This window comes from Arachis ipaensis, chromosome B3, assembly GCF_059453495.1.
Source record: "Arachis ipaensis isolate K30076 ecotype BB chromosome B3, ASM5945349v1, whole genome shotgun sequence".
NCBI lineage: Eukaryota > Viridiplantae > Streptophyta > Magnoliopsida > Fabales > Fabaceae > Arachis > Arachis ipaensis.
In genome coordinates, this window is record NC_142438.1 from 125,789,750 (window position 1) to 125,806,699 (window position 16,950).

Below are 16,950 nucleotides of genomic sequence, written 5' to 3' on the forward strand. Positions count from 1 at the left end.
AATAGCAAAAACTAATTTTACAGAAAATAAAATAAATCTCAAATAATAAACTAAATTACCCATAGAGTTATAACTAATATATATATACCATAAAAAGTCAAAAGTCACAATTCAACACAAATTCACAAATCAAAACACAAATTCACAACTCACAAGTTTATACGATACTAAAATAAATTCAAGTAGCAAATAAACTAACTAAACTACTAGAATAAACAACTAATTAACTAAAATCTAAACAAGTTATTTAATAATCATTCTATTCTTCATCAGTCATAAAATCTTCACGAGTTTCACAAACTTCTGCATTACCATCTTCATCATTATCAGGAGCAGGAGGAAGACGTCCTTGGAGAAGTTCTTCAAACTCATCATCATCAAGATAAGGAATTGTCAAAGGATCCTTAGATGCACCAACAACTCTATTACCACTTGCTTCATCATTTAAATCAGGATCTGGAATTAGAGCATCTAAATCTTCTTCTTCTCCATCTTCATCAGCAACAATCCACTCTTCATCAGAGTCCAACTCATCAAGACTATAGTCATAATCAAGACTCCTTCTAGTTTGTTTTTTCTTTGCTAACCTTGAGTTTTTCATCACAAACACAACATCATTCATGGTTTTAGCTTTTAAACAGTTTCTCCTTTTTGTGTGAACCTTTCAAAAGTAGATAAAAAATATTAGTCAAACAACAAGATAGAATTGAAGAATTAACAACCAAATTTATAAAAGTAAAATGCAACTTATATTTAATTACTAACCATCTCAAAAGTGCTCCAATTACGTTCACATCCAGATGAACTACATGTCAAATTCAAGACACGAATTGCAAATTGTTGGAGCTCTAGATGCTGATCTCCATAAGAATCCCACCATTGAGCTGGAGTTTTAGTATAAATTGCATTTTGAGCTACTTTACTACCAAAAAATTCTTTTCGAGTCTTAAAATCTTCAAGTTGAACATCCATCTTAGTGATTAAATCTGGATTTCCTGTCATCTTTTCCATACAAGCATAAAACTGCTTCTTAAGCTCATAAGTAATTTTAAAACCAGAGCTATAATGAATTTGAGGATTCAAATAATAGCCTGCAGCATGCAATGGCCTATGAAGTTGGTTGCCCCATCTTGCATCAATAATATCCCAAATAGGTATATAACTAAAACATAAAAAAATTATTAAATTATTTGCAAAATAAATAATATTTTCAGAATTACATTAATTAAAAAAATAAAATAATTAGACACTTTACTTTGTCTCAACTCCTTGAAATGCATCTCGTATTTTCTCCTTTGCACTTGTCATTTCTTCATAAATAAATCCCATTGCCGGCTTTTCTTCTGAATCCACCATACGAAGCACATGAAGAAGAGGGTAGGCAGCTCTCAAACAAATTACCACTTCTTTCCAAAACACCTTATCTAACACCACACTTGCAATTATCTTTTCATCTTTTGTCTTTGCAAATTTACTAGAAGTCCATTGATCAGAAAAAAACATTCTTATTAAGGAACCTTTGTTGTCATTGAGACATCCCAAAGTAAGGTAAGAAGTTGCAAAACGGGTCATACCCAGCCTCACCAAATCTTTCCCCTTAGTGTGGATGTGTAGTAGTGCAATAAGAGCAGTTCTAGCATATATGTAAGTAGTAATCTTTCTACCTTTGTAAATTGTATCCTTGTGAAGTGTTACTTTTTTTTCCAAATCTTCTAACATTAAATCAATGCAATGTGCTGCACAAGGCGTCCAAAACAACTTTTTTCTCTTTTTCATTAGCATTTCTCCTGCAGCTTTGTAGTTAGCCGCATTGTCGGTGACAACTTGGATGACATTTTCTTCACCAACCTCTTCAACTACATCATCTATCATTTTAAAGATTTTATCAGCTGTCTTAGTAATATGAGAGGCATTAATAGATTTTAGAAAAACAGTCCCTTTAGGACTATTAACCAAAAAATTTAGGATGGTCCATCTTCTCTTATCTGTCCAACCATCAGTCATTATTGTGCAATGGTGCACGAAATTGTGATGTCCAGGCTCGAACAATCCCTGGTAATGGCTCCAAAGCTTGGTGCTTTGATCTTAATTCATAATTGTCACAACTTCGATACAACTAACCAGCAAGTGCACTGGGTCATCCAAGTAATACCTTACGTGAGTAAGGGTCGAATCCCACGGAGATTGTTGGTATGAAGCAAGCTATGGTCACCTTGTAAATCTCAGTCAGGCAGATATAAAGTGATAATGGTGTTTTCGAATATTATATAATAAGATAGGGATAGAGATACTTATGTAAATCATTGGTAGGAATTTCAGATAAGCGAATGGAGATGCTTTTCGTTCCTCTGAACCTCTGCTTTCCTGCTATCTTCATCCAATAGGTCTTACTCCTTTCCATGGCTGGCTTTATGCAAGGGCATCACCGTTGTCAGTGGCTACATCCCCTCCTCTCAGTGAATAATATGCTCACGCACCCTGTCACGGCACGGCTATTCATCTGTCGGTTCTCGATCATGCTGGAATAGGATTCACCCTCCTTTTGCGTCTGTCACTAACGCCCAGCACTCGCGAGTTTGAAGCTCGTCACAGTCATTCAATCATTGAATCCTACTCAGAATACCACAGACAAGGTTTAGACCTTCCGGATTCTCTTGAATGCCGCCATCATTCTAGCTTACGCCACGAAGATTCTGGTTAGGAGATCTAAGAGATACTCATTCTAGCTTATTTCATGTAGAACAGAAGTGTTTGTCAGGCACGCGTTCATAAAGGAGAAGGATGATGAGCGTCACACATAATCATCACCTTCATCACGTTCTTGGGTGCGAATGGATATCTTAGAAGAGAAATAAGAAGAACTGAATAGAAAACAGTAGTACTTTGCATTAATCTTTGAGGAACAGCAGAGCTCCACACCTTAATCTATGGAGTGTAGAAACTCTACCGTTGAAAATACATAAGTGAAGGTCCAGACATGGCCGAGATGGCCAGCCCCCTAAAACATGATCAAAGGATCATAAGGTAATCCAAAGATGTCAAATACAATAGTAAGAGGTCCTATTTATAATAAACTAGCTACTAGGGTTTACATGAGTAAGTATTTGATGTATAAATCCACTTCCGGGGCCCACTTGGTGTGTGTTTGGGCTGAGCTTAAGTGTTGCACGTGCAGAGACCATTTGTGGAGTTGAACGCCAGTTTTTGTGCCAGTTTGGGCGTTCAACTCTGGTTTTGGATCCTTTTCTGGCGCTGGACGCCAGATTTGGGTAGAAAGCTGGCGTTGAATGCCAGTTTACGTCGTCAATTCTTGGCCAAAGTATGGACTATTATATATTGCTGGAAAGCCCTGGATGTCTACTTTCCAACGCAATTAGAAGCGCGCCATTTTGAGTTCTGTAGCTCCAGAAAATCCACTTTGAGTGCAGGGAGGTCAGAATCCAACAGCATCAGCAGTCCTTTTTCAACCTCTGAATCTGATTTCTGCTCAAGTCCCTCAATTTCAGCCAGAAAATACCTGAAATCACAGAAAAATACACAAACTCATAGTAAAGTCCAGAAATGTGAATTTAACACAAAATCTATTAAAAACATCCCTAAAAGTAACTAGATCCTACTAAAAACATACTAAAAACAATGTCAAAAAGCGTATAAATTATCCGCTCATCACAACACCAAACTTATATTGTTGCTTGTCCCCAAGCAACTGAAAATCAAATAGGATAAAAAGAAGAGAATATACTATAAATTCCAAACTATCAATGAAACAGAGCTTCAATCATATGAGCGGGACTTATAGCTTTTTGCCTCTTGAATAGTTTTGGCATCTCACTTTATCCATTGAGGTTCAGAATGATTGGCATCTATAGGAACTCAGAGTTCAGATAGTGTTATTGATTCTCCTAGTTCAGTATGATGATTCTTGAACACAGCTTCCTTATGAGTCTTGGCCGTGGCCCTAAGCACTTTGTTTTCCAGTATTACCACCGGATACATAAATGCCACAGACACATAATTGGGTGAACCTTTTCAGATTATGACTCAGCTTTGCTAAAGTCCCCAATTAGAGGTGTCCAGGGTTCTTAAGCACACTCTTCTTTTGCTTTGGACCTTGACTTTAACCGCTCAGTCTCAAGTTTTCACTTGACACCTACACGCCACAAGCACATGGTTAGGGACAGCTTGGTTTAGCCGCTTAGACCAGGATTTTATTCCTTTAGGCCCTCCTATCCACTGATGCTCAAAGCCTTGGGATCCTTTTTATTTGCCCTTGCCTTTTGGTTTTAAGGGTTATTGGCTTTTTCTGCTTGCTTTTTCTTTTTCTTTCTATTTTTTTTTCGCCTATTTTTTTTTTCTGCAAGCTTTGTTTTTTTGCTGCTTTTTCTTGCTTCAAGAATCATTTTTATGATTTTTCAGATTATCAAATAACATGTCTCCTAGTCATCATTCTTTCAAGAGCCAACATATTTAACATTCTTAAACAACAACTTCAAAAGACATATGCACTGTTCAAGCATACATTCAGAAAACAAGAAGCATTGTCACCACATCAATATAATTAAGCTAAGTTCAAGGATAAATTCGAAACTCATGTACTTCTTGTTCTTTTGAATTAAAACATTTTTCATTTAAGAGAGGTGATGGATTCATAGGACATTCATATCTTTAAGACAAAGTTACTAACTACTAATGATCATGTAATGAAAGCACAAACATAGATAAGCACATAACATAGAAAACGAAAAACAGAAGAAAGAAGAACAAGGAATGAATCCACCTTAGTGATGGTGGCGTTTCCTTCTTGAGGAACCAATGATGTCCTTGAGCTCTTCTATGTCTCTTCCTTGTCTTTGTTGCTCCTCCCTCATTGCTTTTTGATCTTCTCTTATTTCATGGAGCATGATGGAGTGCTCTTGATGTTCCACCCTTAGTTGTCCCACATTGGAACTTAATTCTTCTAGGGAGGTGTTGATGTGCTCCCAATAGTTTTGTGGAGGAAAGTGCATTTGAGGCATTTCCGGAATCTCATGGTGATGAGCTTCTTGCGCCTCTTGAGCTCCATGACTGGGCTCTCTTGCTTGCTCCATCTTTTTCTTAGTGATGGGCTTTTCCTCTTTAATGAGGATATCTCCCTCTATGTCAATCCCAGCTGAATTGCATAGGTGGTAAATGAGGTGAGGAAAGGCTAACCTTGCCATGGTGGAGGACTTGTCAGCCACCTTGTAGAGTTCTTGAGGTATGATCTCATGAACTTCCACCTCTTCTCCAATCATGATGCTATGGATCATGATGGCCCGGTCTATAGTGACTTCAGACCGGTTGCTAGTGGGAATGATTGAGCATTGAATAAACTCCAACCATCCTCTAGCTATAGGCTTGAGGTCCAATCTTTTTAGTTGAACCGGCTTGCCTTTGGAGTCAATCTTCCATTGAGCTCCTTCTACACATATGTCCATAAGGACTTGGTCCAACCTTTGATCAAAGTTGACTCTCCTTGTGTAGGGGCGTGCGTTCTCTTCCATGTATGGCAAGTTGAACGCCAACCTCACATTCTCCGGACTAAAATCTAAGTATTTCCCCCGAACCATTGTAACATAGTTCTTTGGATCCGGGTTCTTACTTTGATCATGGTTCTTGGTGATCCATGCATTGGCATAGAACTCTTGAACCATTAGGATGCCGACTTGTTGGATGGGATTTGTTAGAACTTCCCAACCTCTTCTTTGAATTTCATGTCGGATCTCCGGATACTCATTTCTTTTGAGTTTAAAAGGGACCTCAGGGATCACCTTCTTCTTGGCCACAACATCATGGAAGTGGTCTTGATGGGCTTTGGAGATGAACCTTTCCATCTCCCATGACTCGGATGTGGAAGCTTTTGTCTTCCCTTTCCCTCTTCTAGAGGATTCTCCGGTCTTAGATGCCATCAATGGTAATGGAAAAACAAAAAAGCTATGCTTTTACCACACTAAACTTAGAATATTGCTCGCCCTCGAGCAATAAACAAAAGAATAGAAGAAGAAGAAGAAGAAATATGGAGAGGGAGAGGGAGATGTGGTTTCGGCCAAGAAGGGTATAGAGGGGTGTGTTGTGTGAATTTGATGAAGAATGGAGGTCTTTATATAGGGAAGGGAGGGGGGGTAAAGGTTCGGCCATATGGGTGGGTTTGGGTGGGAAATTGGTTTTGAATTTTGATGGTAGGTGGAGTTTATGAGGTAGGTTTATGGGGAAGAGGAGATGGATGTGAGTGGTGAAGGTTTAGTGGGGAAGAGAGATTGAGGTGATTGGTGAGGGGTTTTTAGGGAAGAGTGTTTGTGGGGTTGTGTGAAAGAGAGTGGTGAGAAGAAGTGAGTGGAGGTAGGTGGGGATCCTGTGGGGTCCACAGATCCTGAGGTGTTCAAGGATTTACATCCCTGCACCCATTAGGCATGTAAAAATGCCCTTGTACCCAACTCTGGGCGTTCAGCGCCAGGTTGGTGGCCATTTTGGGCGTTCAACGCCCATCTGTGTGCCATTTCTGGCGTTGAACGCCAGAACCATGCCTGTTCTGGCGTTCAGCGCCCAGAAGCTGCCCATTTTGGGCGTTCAGCGCCAGAACCATGCTCTGTTCTGGCGCTGAACGCCAGACAGATGCTCCTCCAGGGTGTGATTTTTCTTCTGCTGTTTTTGATTCTGTTTTCTTCTAATTTAGCAACAGACAGAGAACTCTGAACAAAAACTTGGTGCACGAAATTGTGATGTCCAGGCTCGAACAATCCCTGGTAATGGCTCCAAAGCTTGGTGCTTTGATCTTAATTCATAATTGTCACAACTTCGATACAACTAACCAGCAAGTGCACTGGGTCGTCCAAGTAATACCTTACGTGAGTAAGGGTCGAATCCCACGGAGATTGTTGGTATGAAGCAAGCTATGGTCACCTTGTAAATCTCAGTCAGGCGGATATAAAGTGATAATGGTGTTTTCGAATATTATATAGTAAAATAGGGATAGAGATACTTATGTAAATCATTGGTAGGAATTTCAGATAAGCGAATGGAGATGCTTTTCGTTCCTCTGAACCCCTGCTTTCCTGCTATCTTCATCCAATCAGTCTTACTCCTTTCCATGGCTGGCTTTATGCAAGGGCATCACCGTTGTCAGTGGCTACATCCCCTCCTCTCAGTGAATAATATGCTCACGCACCCTGTCACGGCACGGCTATTCATCTGTTGGTTCTCGATCATGCTGGAATAGGATTCACCCTCCTTTTGCGTCTGTCACTAACGCCCAGCACTCGCGAGTTTGAAGCTCGTCACAGTCATTCAATCATTGAATCCTACTCGGAATACCACAGACAAGGTTTAGACCTTCCGGATTCTCTTGAATGCCGCCATCATTCTAGCTTACGCCACGAAGATTCCGGTTAAGAGATCTAAGAGATATTCATTCTAGCTTATTTCATGTAGAACGGAAGTGTTTGTCAGGCACGCGTTCATAGGGGAGAATGGTGATGAGCGTCACACATAATCATCACCTTCATCACGTTGTTGGGTGCGAATGGATATCTTAGAAGCGAAATAAGAAGCATTGAATAGAAAACAGTAGGACTTTGCATTAATCTTTGAGGAACAGCAGAGCTCCACACCTTAATCTATGGAGTGTAGAAACTCTACCGTTAAAAATACATAAGTGAAAGGTCCAGGCATGGCCGAGATGGCCAGCCCCCTAAAACGTGATCAAAGGATCATAAGGTAATCCAAAGATGTCTAATACAATAGTAAAAGGTCCTATTTATAATAAACTAGCTACTAGGGTTTACATGAGTAAGTAATTGATGCATAAATCCACTTCCGGGGCCCACTTGGTGTGTGCTTGGGCTGGGCTTTGAGTGTTACACTTGTAGAGGTCCTCCTTGGAGTTGAACGCCAGCTTTTGTGCCAGTTTGGGCGTTCAACTCTGGTTTTGGCTCCTTTTCTGGCGCTGGACGCCAGATTTGGGTAGAAAGCTGGCGTTGAACGCCAGTTTACGTCGTCTATTCTTGGCCAAAGTATGGACTATTATACATTGCTGGAAAGCCCTGGATGTCTACTTTCCAACGCAATTAAAGGCGCGCCGTTTCGAGTTCTGTAGCTCCAAAAAATCCACTTTGAGTGCAGGGAGGTCAGAATCCAACAGCATCAGCAGTCCTTCTTCAACCTCTGAATCTGATTTTTGCTCAAGTCCCTCAATTTCAGCCAGAAAATACCTGAAATCACAGAAAAACACACAAACTCATAGTAAAGTCCAGAAATGTGAATTTAACATAAAATCTATTAAAAACATCCCTAAAAGTAACTAGATTCTACTAAAAATATACTAAAAATAATGCCAAAAAGCCTATAAATTATCCGCTCATCACAACACCAAACTTAAATTGTTGCTTGTCCCCAAGCAACTGAAAATCAAAATAGGATAAAAAGAATAGAATATACTATAAATTCCAAACTATCAATGAAACAGAGCTTCAATCATATGAGCGGGACTTATAGCTTTTTGCCTCTTGAATAGTTTTGGCATCTCACTTTATCCATTGAGGTTCAGAATGATTGGCATCTATAGGAACTTCAGATTTCGAATAGTGTTATTGACTCTCTTAGTTCAGTATGATGATTCTTGAACACAGCTTCTTTATGAGTCTTGGCTGTGGCCCTAAGCACTTTGTTTTCCAGTATTACCACCGGATACATAAATGCCACAGACACATAATTGGGTGAACCCTTTCAGATTGTGACTCAGCTTTGCTAAAGTCCCCAATTAGAGGTGTCCAGGGTTCTTAAGCACACTCTTTGTTTGCTTTGGACCTTGACTTTAACCGCTCAGTCTCAAGTTTTCATTTGACACCTACACGCCACAAGCACATGGTTAGGGACAGCTTGGTTTAGCCGCTTAGACCAGGATTTTATTCCTTTAGGCCCTCCTATCCACTGATGCTCAAAGCCTTGGGATCCTTTTTTATTTCCCTTGCCTTTTGGTTTTAAGGGTTGTTGGCTTTTTTTGCTCTTGCCTCTTGGTTTTAAGAGCTTTGGCTTTTTCTGCTTGCTTTTTCTTTTTCTTTCTATATTTTTTTTTTCGCCTATTTTTTTTTCTGCAAGCTTTGTTCTTTGCTGCTTTTTCTTACTTCAAGAATCATTTTTATGATTTTTCAGATTATCAAATAACATGTCTCCTAGTCATCATTCTTTCAAGAGCCAACATATTTAACATTCTTAAACAACCACTTCAAAAGACATATGCACTGTTCAAGCATACATTCAGAAAACAAGAAGCATTGTCACCACATCAATATAATTAAACTAAGTTCAAGGATAAATTCGAAACTCATGTACTTCTTGTTCTTTTGAATTAAAACATTTTTTTATTTAAGAGAGGTGATGGATTCATAGGACATTGATAACTTTAAGACATAGTTACTAACTACTAATGATCATGTAATGAAGACACAAACACAGATAAGCACATAACATAGAAAACGAAAAACAGAAGAAATAAGAACAAGGAATGAATCCACCTTAGTAATGGTGGCGTTTCCTTCTTGAGGAACCAATGATGTCCTTGAGCTCTTCTATGTCTCTTCCTTGTCTTTGTTGCTCCTCCTTCATTGCTTTTAGATCTTCTCTGATTTCATGAAGGATGATGGAGTGCTCTTGATGTTCCACCCTTAGTTGCTTCCAATAATTGTGTGGAAGAAAATGTATCCCCTGAGGTATCTCAGGAATCTCTTGATTTGCAGTCAAATGTTCTACCACTGAGCTATAGACCCTTGATGGAAGCTTTTGTCTTCCCTTTCCTCTTTCTAGAAGTTTCTCTGGCCTTAGGTGCCATCAATGGTTATGGAAAAAAACAAAAAAGCTATGCTTTTACCACACCAAACTTAGAATGTTGCTCGCCCTCGAGCAAAAGAAGAAAGAATGAAGAAGATATGGAGGAGATGGATGGGAGTGTGTATTCGGCCATATGGGTGGGATTGGGTGGGAGAGAGATGTTGAATTTTGAAGGTAGTGGGTGTATGGATGTGAGTGGTAAATGGAAAACAGAAGGGATGATCATGAATGGAAAGAGAGATGATGAGGTAGGTGGGGATCCTGTGGGGTCCACAGATCCTGAGGTGTCAAGGCATTTACATCCCTGCACCAATTTAAGCATGCAAAATGCCCTTGCACACAACTCTGGGCGTTCAGCGCCAGGTTGGTGCCCATTTTGGGCGTTCAACGCCCCTTTGCTGCCATTTCTGGCGTTGAACGCCAGAACCATGCTTGTTCTGGGCGTTCAGCACCAGGATGCTCCCATTCTGGGCGTTCAGCGCCAGAACTATGCTCTGTTCTGGCGTTTGAACGCCAGACAGATGCTCCTCCAGGGTGTGATTTTTCTTCTGCTGTTTTTGATTCCGTTTTTGATTTTTTTGTTTATTTTGTGACTCCACATGATCATGAACCTAAGAAAACATGAAAAACAATAAAAATAAGAATTAGATAAACATTGGGTTGCCTCCCAACAAGCGCTTCTTTAATGTCAATAGCTTGACAGTGGGCTCTCATGGAGCCTCACAGATGTGCAGAGCTTTGTTGAGACTCTTCAACACCAAACTTAGAGTTTGGATATGGGAGTTCAACACCAAACTTAGAGTTTGGTTGTGGCCTCCCAACACCAAACTTAGAGTTTGACTGTGGGGGCTCTGGTTGACTCTGCTTGGAGAGAAGCTTTTTGTGCTTCCTCTCCATGGTTGCAGAGGGAGATCCTTGAGTTTTAAACACAAGGGAGTTCTCATTCCATTGAAGGAATATTCACCTCTGTCAACATCAATCACAGCTCTTGCTGTGGCCAGGAAAGGTCTTCCTAGGATGATGGATTCATCCTCTTCCTTTCCAGTATCCAGGACTATGAAATCAGCAGGGATGTAAAGGCCTTCAACATTTACTAACACATCCTCTACTTGTCCATAAGCCTGTTTTCTAGAGATGTCTGCCATCTCTAATGAGATTTTAGCAGCTTGCACCCCATAGATTCCCAGTTTCTCTATTACAGAGAGGGGCATGAGGTTTATTCCTGAACCAAAGTCACACAGAGCCTTAAAGATCATGGTGCCTATGGTACATGGTATTATGAACTTTCCAGGATCCTGTCTCTTCTGAGGCAATGTCAGTTGATCCAGATCACTTAGTTCATTGATGAACAAGGGAGGTTCAACTTCCCAAGTATCAATGCCAAATAATTTGGCATTTAGCTTCATGATTGCACCAAGAAACTTGGCAGTTTGCTCTTCAGTAACATCCCCATTCTCTTCAGAAGAGGAATACTCATCAGAGCTCATGAAGGGCATAAGGAGGTTCAATGGGATCTCTATGGTCTCTAGATGGGCCTCAGACTCCTTTGGTTCCTCAGAGGGAAGCTCCTTATCGATCACTGGACGTCCCAGGAGGTCTTCCTCCTTGGGATTCACGTCCTCCACTCCACTTGTAGGTTCGGCCATGGTGCTGATGTCAATGGCCTTGCACTCTCCTTTTGGGTTCTCTTCTGTATTGCTTGGGAGAGTACTGGGAGGGATTTCGGTGATCCTTTTACTCAGCTGGCCCACTTGTGCTTCCAGATTTCTAATGGAAGATCTTGTTTCATTCATGAAACTTACAGTGGCCTTAGACAGATCAGAGACTAGATTTGCTAAATTAGAAGCATTTTGTTCAGAGTTCTCTGTCTGTTGCTGAGTTGATGATGGAAAAGGCTTGCTGTTGCTAAACCTGTTTCTTCCACCATTGTTAAAGCCTTGTTGAGGCTTTTGATCCTTCCATGAGAAATTTGGATGATTTCTCCATGATGAGTTATAGGTGTTTCCATAAGGTTCACCTAAGTAGTTCACCTCTGCTATTGTAGGGTTCTCAGGATCATAAGCTTCTTCTTCAGGAGAAGCCTCTTGAGTACTGTTGGATGCAGCTTGCATTCCATTCAGACTCTGAGAAATTATATTGACTTGCTGAGTCAATATTTTGTTCTGAGCCAATATGGCATTCAGAGTATCAACTTCAAGAACTCCCTTCTTCATAGGCGTCCCATTACTCACAGGATTCCTTTCAGAAGTGTACATGAACTGGTTATTAGCAACCATGTCAATGAGTTCTTGAGCTTCTGCAGGCGTTTTCTTTAGGTGAATGGATCCACCTGCAGAAGTGTCCAGTGACATCTTTGATAGCTCAGATAAACCATCATAGAATATATCCAGGATGGTCCATGATGAAAGCATGTCAGAAGGACACTTTTTGGTCAACTGTTTGTATCTTTCCCAAGCTTCATAGAGGGATTCACCTTCTTTCTGTCTGAAGGTTTGAACATCAGCTCTAAGCTTGCTCACCTTTTGAGGAGGAAAGTACTTGGCTAAGAAAGCCGTGACCAGCTTATCCCAAGAGTTCAGGCTGTCTTTGGATTGAGAATCCAACCATAATCTAGCTCTGTCTCTTACAGCAAAAGGGAAAAGCATGAGCCTGTAGACTTCAGGATCTACTCCATTAGTCTTAACAGTATCACATATCTGCAAGAATTCAGTTAAGAACTGAAAAGGATCTTCAGATGGAAGTCCATGAAACTTGCAGTTCTGCTGCATCAGAGAAACTAATTGAGGTTTCAACTCAAATTTGTTTGCTCCAATGGCAGGAATGGAGATGCTTCCTCCATGTAAATTGGAATTAGGTGCAGTAAAGTCACCAAGCATCCTCCTTGCATTATTATTATTTTCGGCTGCCATCTCTTCTTCTTGTTTGAAAATTCCTAACAGGTGCTTACTGGTTAGTTGTAATTCAGAGTCCTTTCAGGTTCTGGATCTACTTCAACAAGAATATTCTTGTCCTTGCTCCTGCTCATATGACAAAGAAGAAGGCACAGAAAAATAATAATAATAGAGATCCCCTTTTTTTTCTTTTTTTTTTTTTTTTTGAATGAGGGAGAGATGTTAGTAGATGAATAAAAAAATAGAAGGAGATGAGAGAGAAGAGAATTTTCGAAAATAATTTTTGAAAAAGAGTTAGTGATTTTTGAAAATAGTTTTTGAAAAATGTTAGTAATTTTCGAAAATTAAGATTTGAAAATTAAAATAATTAATAAATTAAAAAGAAATTTTGAAAAAGGGGGAAGATATTTTCGAAAATGAGAGAGAGAGAGTTAGTTAGGTAGTTTTGAAAAAGTTAAGAAACAAACAAAAAGTGAGTTAGTTAGTTGAAACAAATTTTGAAAAGATAAGAAGTTAGGAAGTTAGAAAAGATATTTTGAAAAGATATTTTTGAAAAAGATAAGATAGGAAGATATTTTTAGAAACTAATTTTGCAAAAGATTTGATTTTTAAAATCTCAATTAATGGCTTGATTCACAAGAAATCACAAGATATGATTCTAGAACTTAAAGTTTGAATCTTTCTTAACAAGCAAGTAACAAACTTCAAATTTTTGAATCAAAACATTAATTGATTATGTTATTTTCGAAAATTTTGATATAAAATAAGAAAAAGATTTTTGAAAAATATTTTTGGAATTTTCAAAAATAACTAAGAGTTTTGAAAAAGATTTGATTTTTGAAAAAGATTTTGAAAAAGATAAGATTTTCAAATTGAAAATTTGATTTGACTCATGAGAAACAATTTGATTTTTTTAAAATTTTTGAAAAAGTCAACTCAATTTTCGAATTTGATGAGAGAAAAAGGGAAAGATATTTTTTTGATTTTTGAATTTTTTTATGAAAAAACATGAAAATTATGCAATGCATGAAATTTTTAGATCAAAACAATGAATGCATGCAAGAATGCTATGAATGTCAAGATGAATACCAAGAACACTTTGAATGTCATGATGAACATCAAGAACATATTTTTAAAAAATTTTTAATGCAAAGAAAACATGCAAGACACCAAACTTAGAATTCTTTAATGCTTAGACACTAAGAATTCAAGAATGCATATGATAAACGTGAAAAGACACAAAACAAAAAAAAATCATCAAGATCAAACAAGAAGACTTACCAAGAACAACTTGAAGATCATGAAGAACACTATGAATGCATGATATTTTCGAAAAATGCAAGATGCATATGCAAGTGAGACCAAACTTATGATATGACTCAAGACTCAAACAAGAAACACAAAATATTTTTTATTTTTATGATTTTCTAATTTTTTTTTTTTATTTTATATTTTTCGAAAAACTATTTTGGAAAAGAAAATAAGGATTCCAAAATTTTCAATATGAATTCCAGGAATCTTATGCTCTAAAGCTCCAATCAAAGGGTCAGGCATGGCTTAATAGCCAGCCAAGCTTTAGTATGTAACTCAGACATGACACGCCTGACATTCCTTACATTCAACAGCCAATTGGCTAAGAAAGATAAAGAAGCTCTTCTCTTGGGTATAAGGATTGAGACATGGCTTTACAGCCAGCCAGGCTTCAACATGCTTCATGAAACGCTAGAATTCATTCTTAAAAATTCTGAAGCCATAGAATAATTTATTTTTGAAAACAAATTTTTTTTTTTTTGAAAACAGATGAGAAAATTTTAGAAATATTTTTGAAAAATTTTTGAAAAGAAAACAAAAAGAAAGTTACCTAATCTGAGCAACAAGATGAACCGTCAGTTGTCCATACTCGAACAATCCCCGGCAACGGCGCCAAAAACTTGGTGCACGAAATTGTGATGTCCAGGCTCGAACAATCCCTGGTAATGGCTCCAAAGCTTGGTGCTTTGATCTTAATTCATAATTGTCACAACTTCGATACAACTAACCAGCAAGTGCACTGGGTCGTCCAAGTAATACCTTACGTGAGTAAGGGTCGAATCCCACGGAGATTGTTGGTATGAAGCAAGCTATGGTCACCTTGTAAATCTCAGTCAGGCGGATATAAAGTGATAATGGTGTTTTCGAATATTATATAGTAAAATAGGGATAGAGATACTTATGTAAATCATTGGTAGGAATTTCAGATAAGCGAATGGAGATGCTTTTCGTTCCTCTGAACCTCTGCTTTCCTGCTATCTTCATCCAATCAGTCTTACTCCTTTCCATGGCTGGCTTTATGCAAGGGCATCACCGTTGTCAGTGGCTACATCCCTTCCTCTCAGTGAATAATATGCTCACGCACCCTGTCACGGCACGGCTATTCATCTGTCGGTTCTCGATCATGCTGGAATAGGATTCACCCTCCTTTTGCGTCTGTCACTAACGCCCAGCACTCGCGAGTTTGAAGCTCGTCACAGTCATTCAATCATTGAATCCTACTCGGAATACCACAGACAAGGTTTAGACCTTCCGGATTCTCTTGAATGCCGCCATCATTCTAGCTTACGCCACGAAGATTCCGGTTAAGAGATCTAAGAGATATTCATTCTAGCTTATTTCATGTAGAACGGAAGTGTTTGTCAGGCACGCGTTCATAGGGGAGAATGGTGATGAGCGTCACACATAATCATCACCTTCATCACGTTGTTGGGTGCGAATGGATATCTTAGAAGCGAAATAAGAAGCATTGAATAGAAAACAGTAGGACTTTGCATTAATCTTTGAGGAACAGCAGAGCTCCACACCTTAATCTATGGAGTGTAGAAACTCTACCGTTAAAAATACATAAGTGAAAGGTCCAGGCATGGCCGAGATGGCCAGCCCCCTAAAACGTGATCAAAGGATCATAAGGTAATCCAAAGATGTCTAATACAATAGTAAAAGGTCCTATTTATAATAAACTAGCTACTAGGGTTTACATGAGTAAGTAATTGATGCATAAATCCACTTCCGGGGCCCACTTGGTGTGTGCTTGGGCTGGGCTTTGAGTGTTACACTTGTAGAGGTCCTTCTTGGAGTTGAACGCCAGCTTTTGTGCCAGTTTGGGCGTTCAACTCTGGTTTTGGCTCCTTTTCTGGCGCTGGACGCCATATTTGGGTAGAAAGCTGGCGTTGAACGCCAGTTTACGTCGTCTATTCTTGGCCAAAGTATGGACTATTATACATTGCTGGAAAGCCCTGGATGTCTACTTTCCAACGCAATTAAAATCGCGCTATTTCGAGTTCTGTAGCTCCAAAAAATCCACTTTGAGTGCAGGGAGGTCAGAATCCAACAGCATCAGCAGTCCTTCTTCAACCTCTGAATCTGATTTTTGCTCAAGTCCCTCAATTTCAGCCAGAAAATACCTGAAATCACAGAAAAACACACAAACTCATAGTAAAGTCCAGAAATGTGAATTTAACATAAAATCTATTAAAAACATCCCTAAAAGTAACTAGATTCTACTAAAAATATACTAAAAACAATGCCAAAAAGCGTATAAATTATCCGCTCATCATGCAACCAACCTGCTTCCAATATGCTCTATGTTCCTCTAGTGATTGTTGAACAAGCTCCACGTGTTTCTTCAAAAGAGGCACCCTTAATTCATGGTAAGATGGTGGCTTGAATCCTTGTCCATATCTTATAGCTTTCTCAAACATTCTACTGTATTCCTCGCTCCTTGAAACATTAAAGGGGATGCCATTGTTGTAGAAAAAAGCACTAATCTCTAAACATACTTCCTCTCTCAAATTATTCTTAAATATATTGTTGATTGTTGTTTGAGTACTAATGCGGGTTTTCTTGAATATGTTGCCATCTAGTTCTTTTTCCTTTCTTTTTTCACCGGTAGTGTCAACTTCTTTAGTAGCTTCCCCTGGGCTTGCCCCACCCATGCTTATTTTCTTCATCAAATTCACTTGCAACCCACTCACAACATCCCACATTTGCTTCTTAACTTCATCACTAACAGCTGTACAAGCCCCAACATCTTTTTGAGTTCCTGCTAAGTGGTGTTTCAATCTATAAACTCCTCCTGAAAAAGTTTTATGATAGTATTTACATTGTATCTTCTTTCCATCTTCTCCAACAGATATCCCGTGCTCCCATCCTACATCAGTTCTACTTCCAAGAGCATTCTTAGAAA

The 16,950-nt window shown here is 39.0% G+C and overlaps 1 protein-coding gene and 1 non-coding gene across 2 annotated transcripts; one reads left to right on the forward strand and one right to left on the reverse strand.

Moving 5' to 3' along the window:
• Positions 1 to 259: 259 nt before the first annotated feature.
• On the reverse strand, positions 260 to 16,765 carry LOC107633607 (uncharacterized). The gene is made up of 4 exons (XM_088509988.1): positions 16,326 to 16,765; positions 1,256 to 2,014; positions 766 to 1,162; positions 260 to 661 (listed from the first exon to the last, which is right to left on the reverse strand). The coding sequence occupies exons 1-4, from the start codon at positions 16,748 to 16,750 to the stop codon at positions 260 to 262; spliced, it is 1,983 nt and encodes a 660-aa protein (XP_088366114.1). The 5' UTR covers positions 16,751 to 16,765.
• LOC148572372 (small nucleolar RNA R71) lies at positions 12,246 to 12,353 on the forward strand. Its single transcript, XR_015908087.1, has one exon. It is a non-coding gene; the product is annotated as a small nucleolar RNA R71 (small nucleolar RNA).
• Positions 16,766 to 16,950: the final 185 nt, after the last annotated feature.

What these genes read in the sequence shown, in the direction of transcription:
- LOC107633607 (XM_088509988.1), bottom strand. Translation starts at nt 16,750, where the DNA reads ATGTGGGATGTTGTGAGTGGGTTGCAAGTGAATTTGATGAAGAAAATA. An exon ending in TTTCAAGGAGTTGAGACAAA is followed by an intron (nt 1,163 to 1,255) that starts GTAAAGTGTCTA and finishes TTTATGTTTTAG; the next exon opens with TTATATACCTATTTGGGATA. An exon ending in ATTGGAGCACTTTTGAGATG is followed by an intron (nt 662 to 765) that starts GTTAGTAATTAA and finishes TACTTTTGAAAG; the next exon opens with GTTCACACAAAAAGGAGAAA.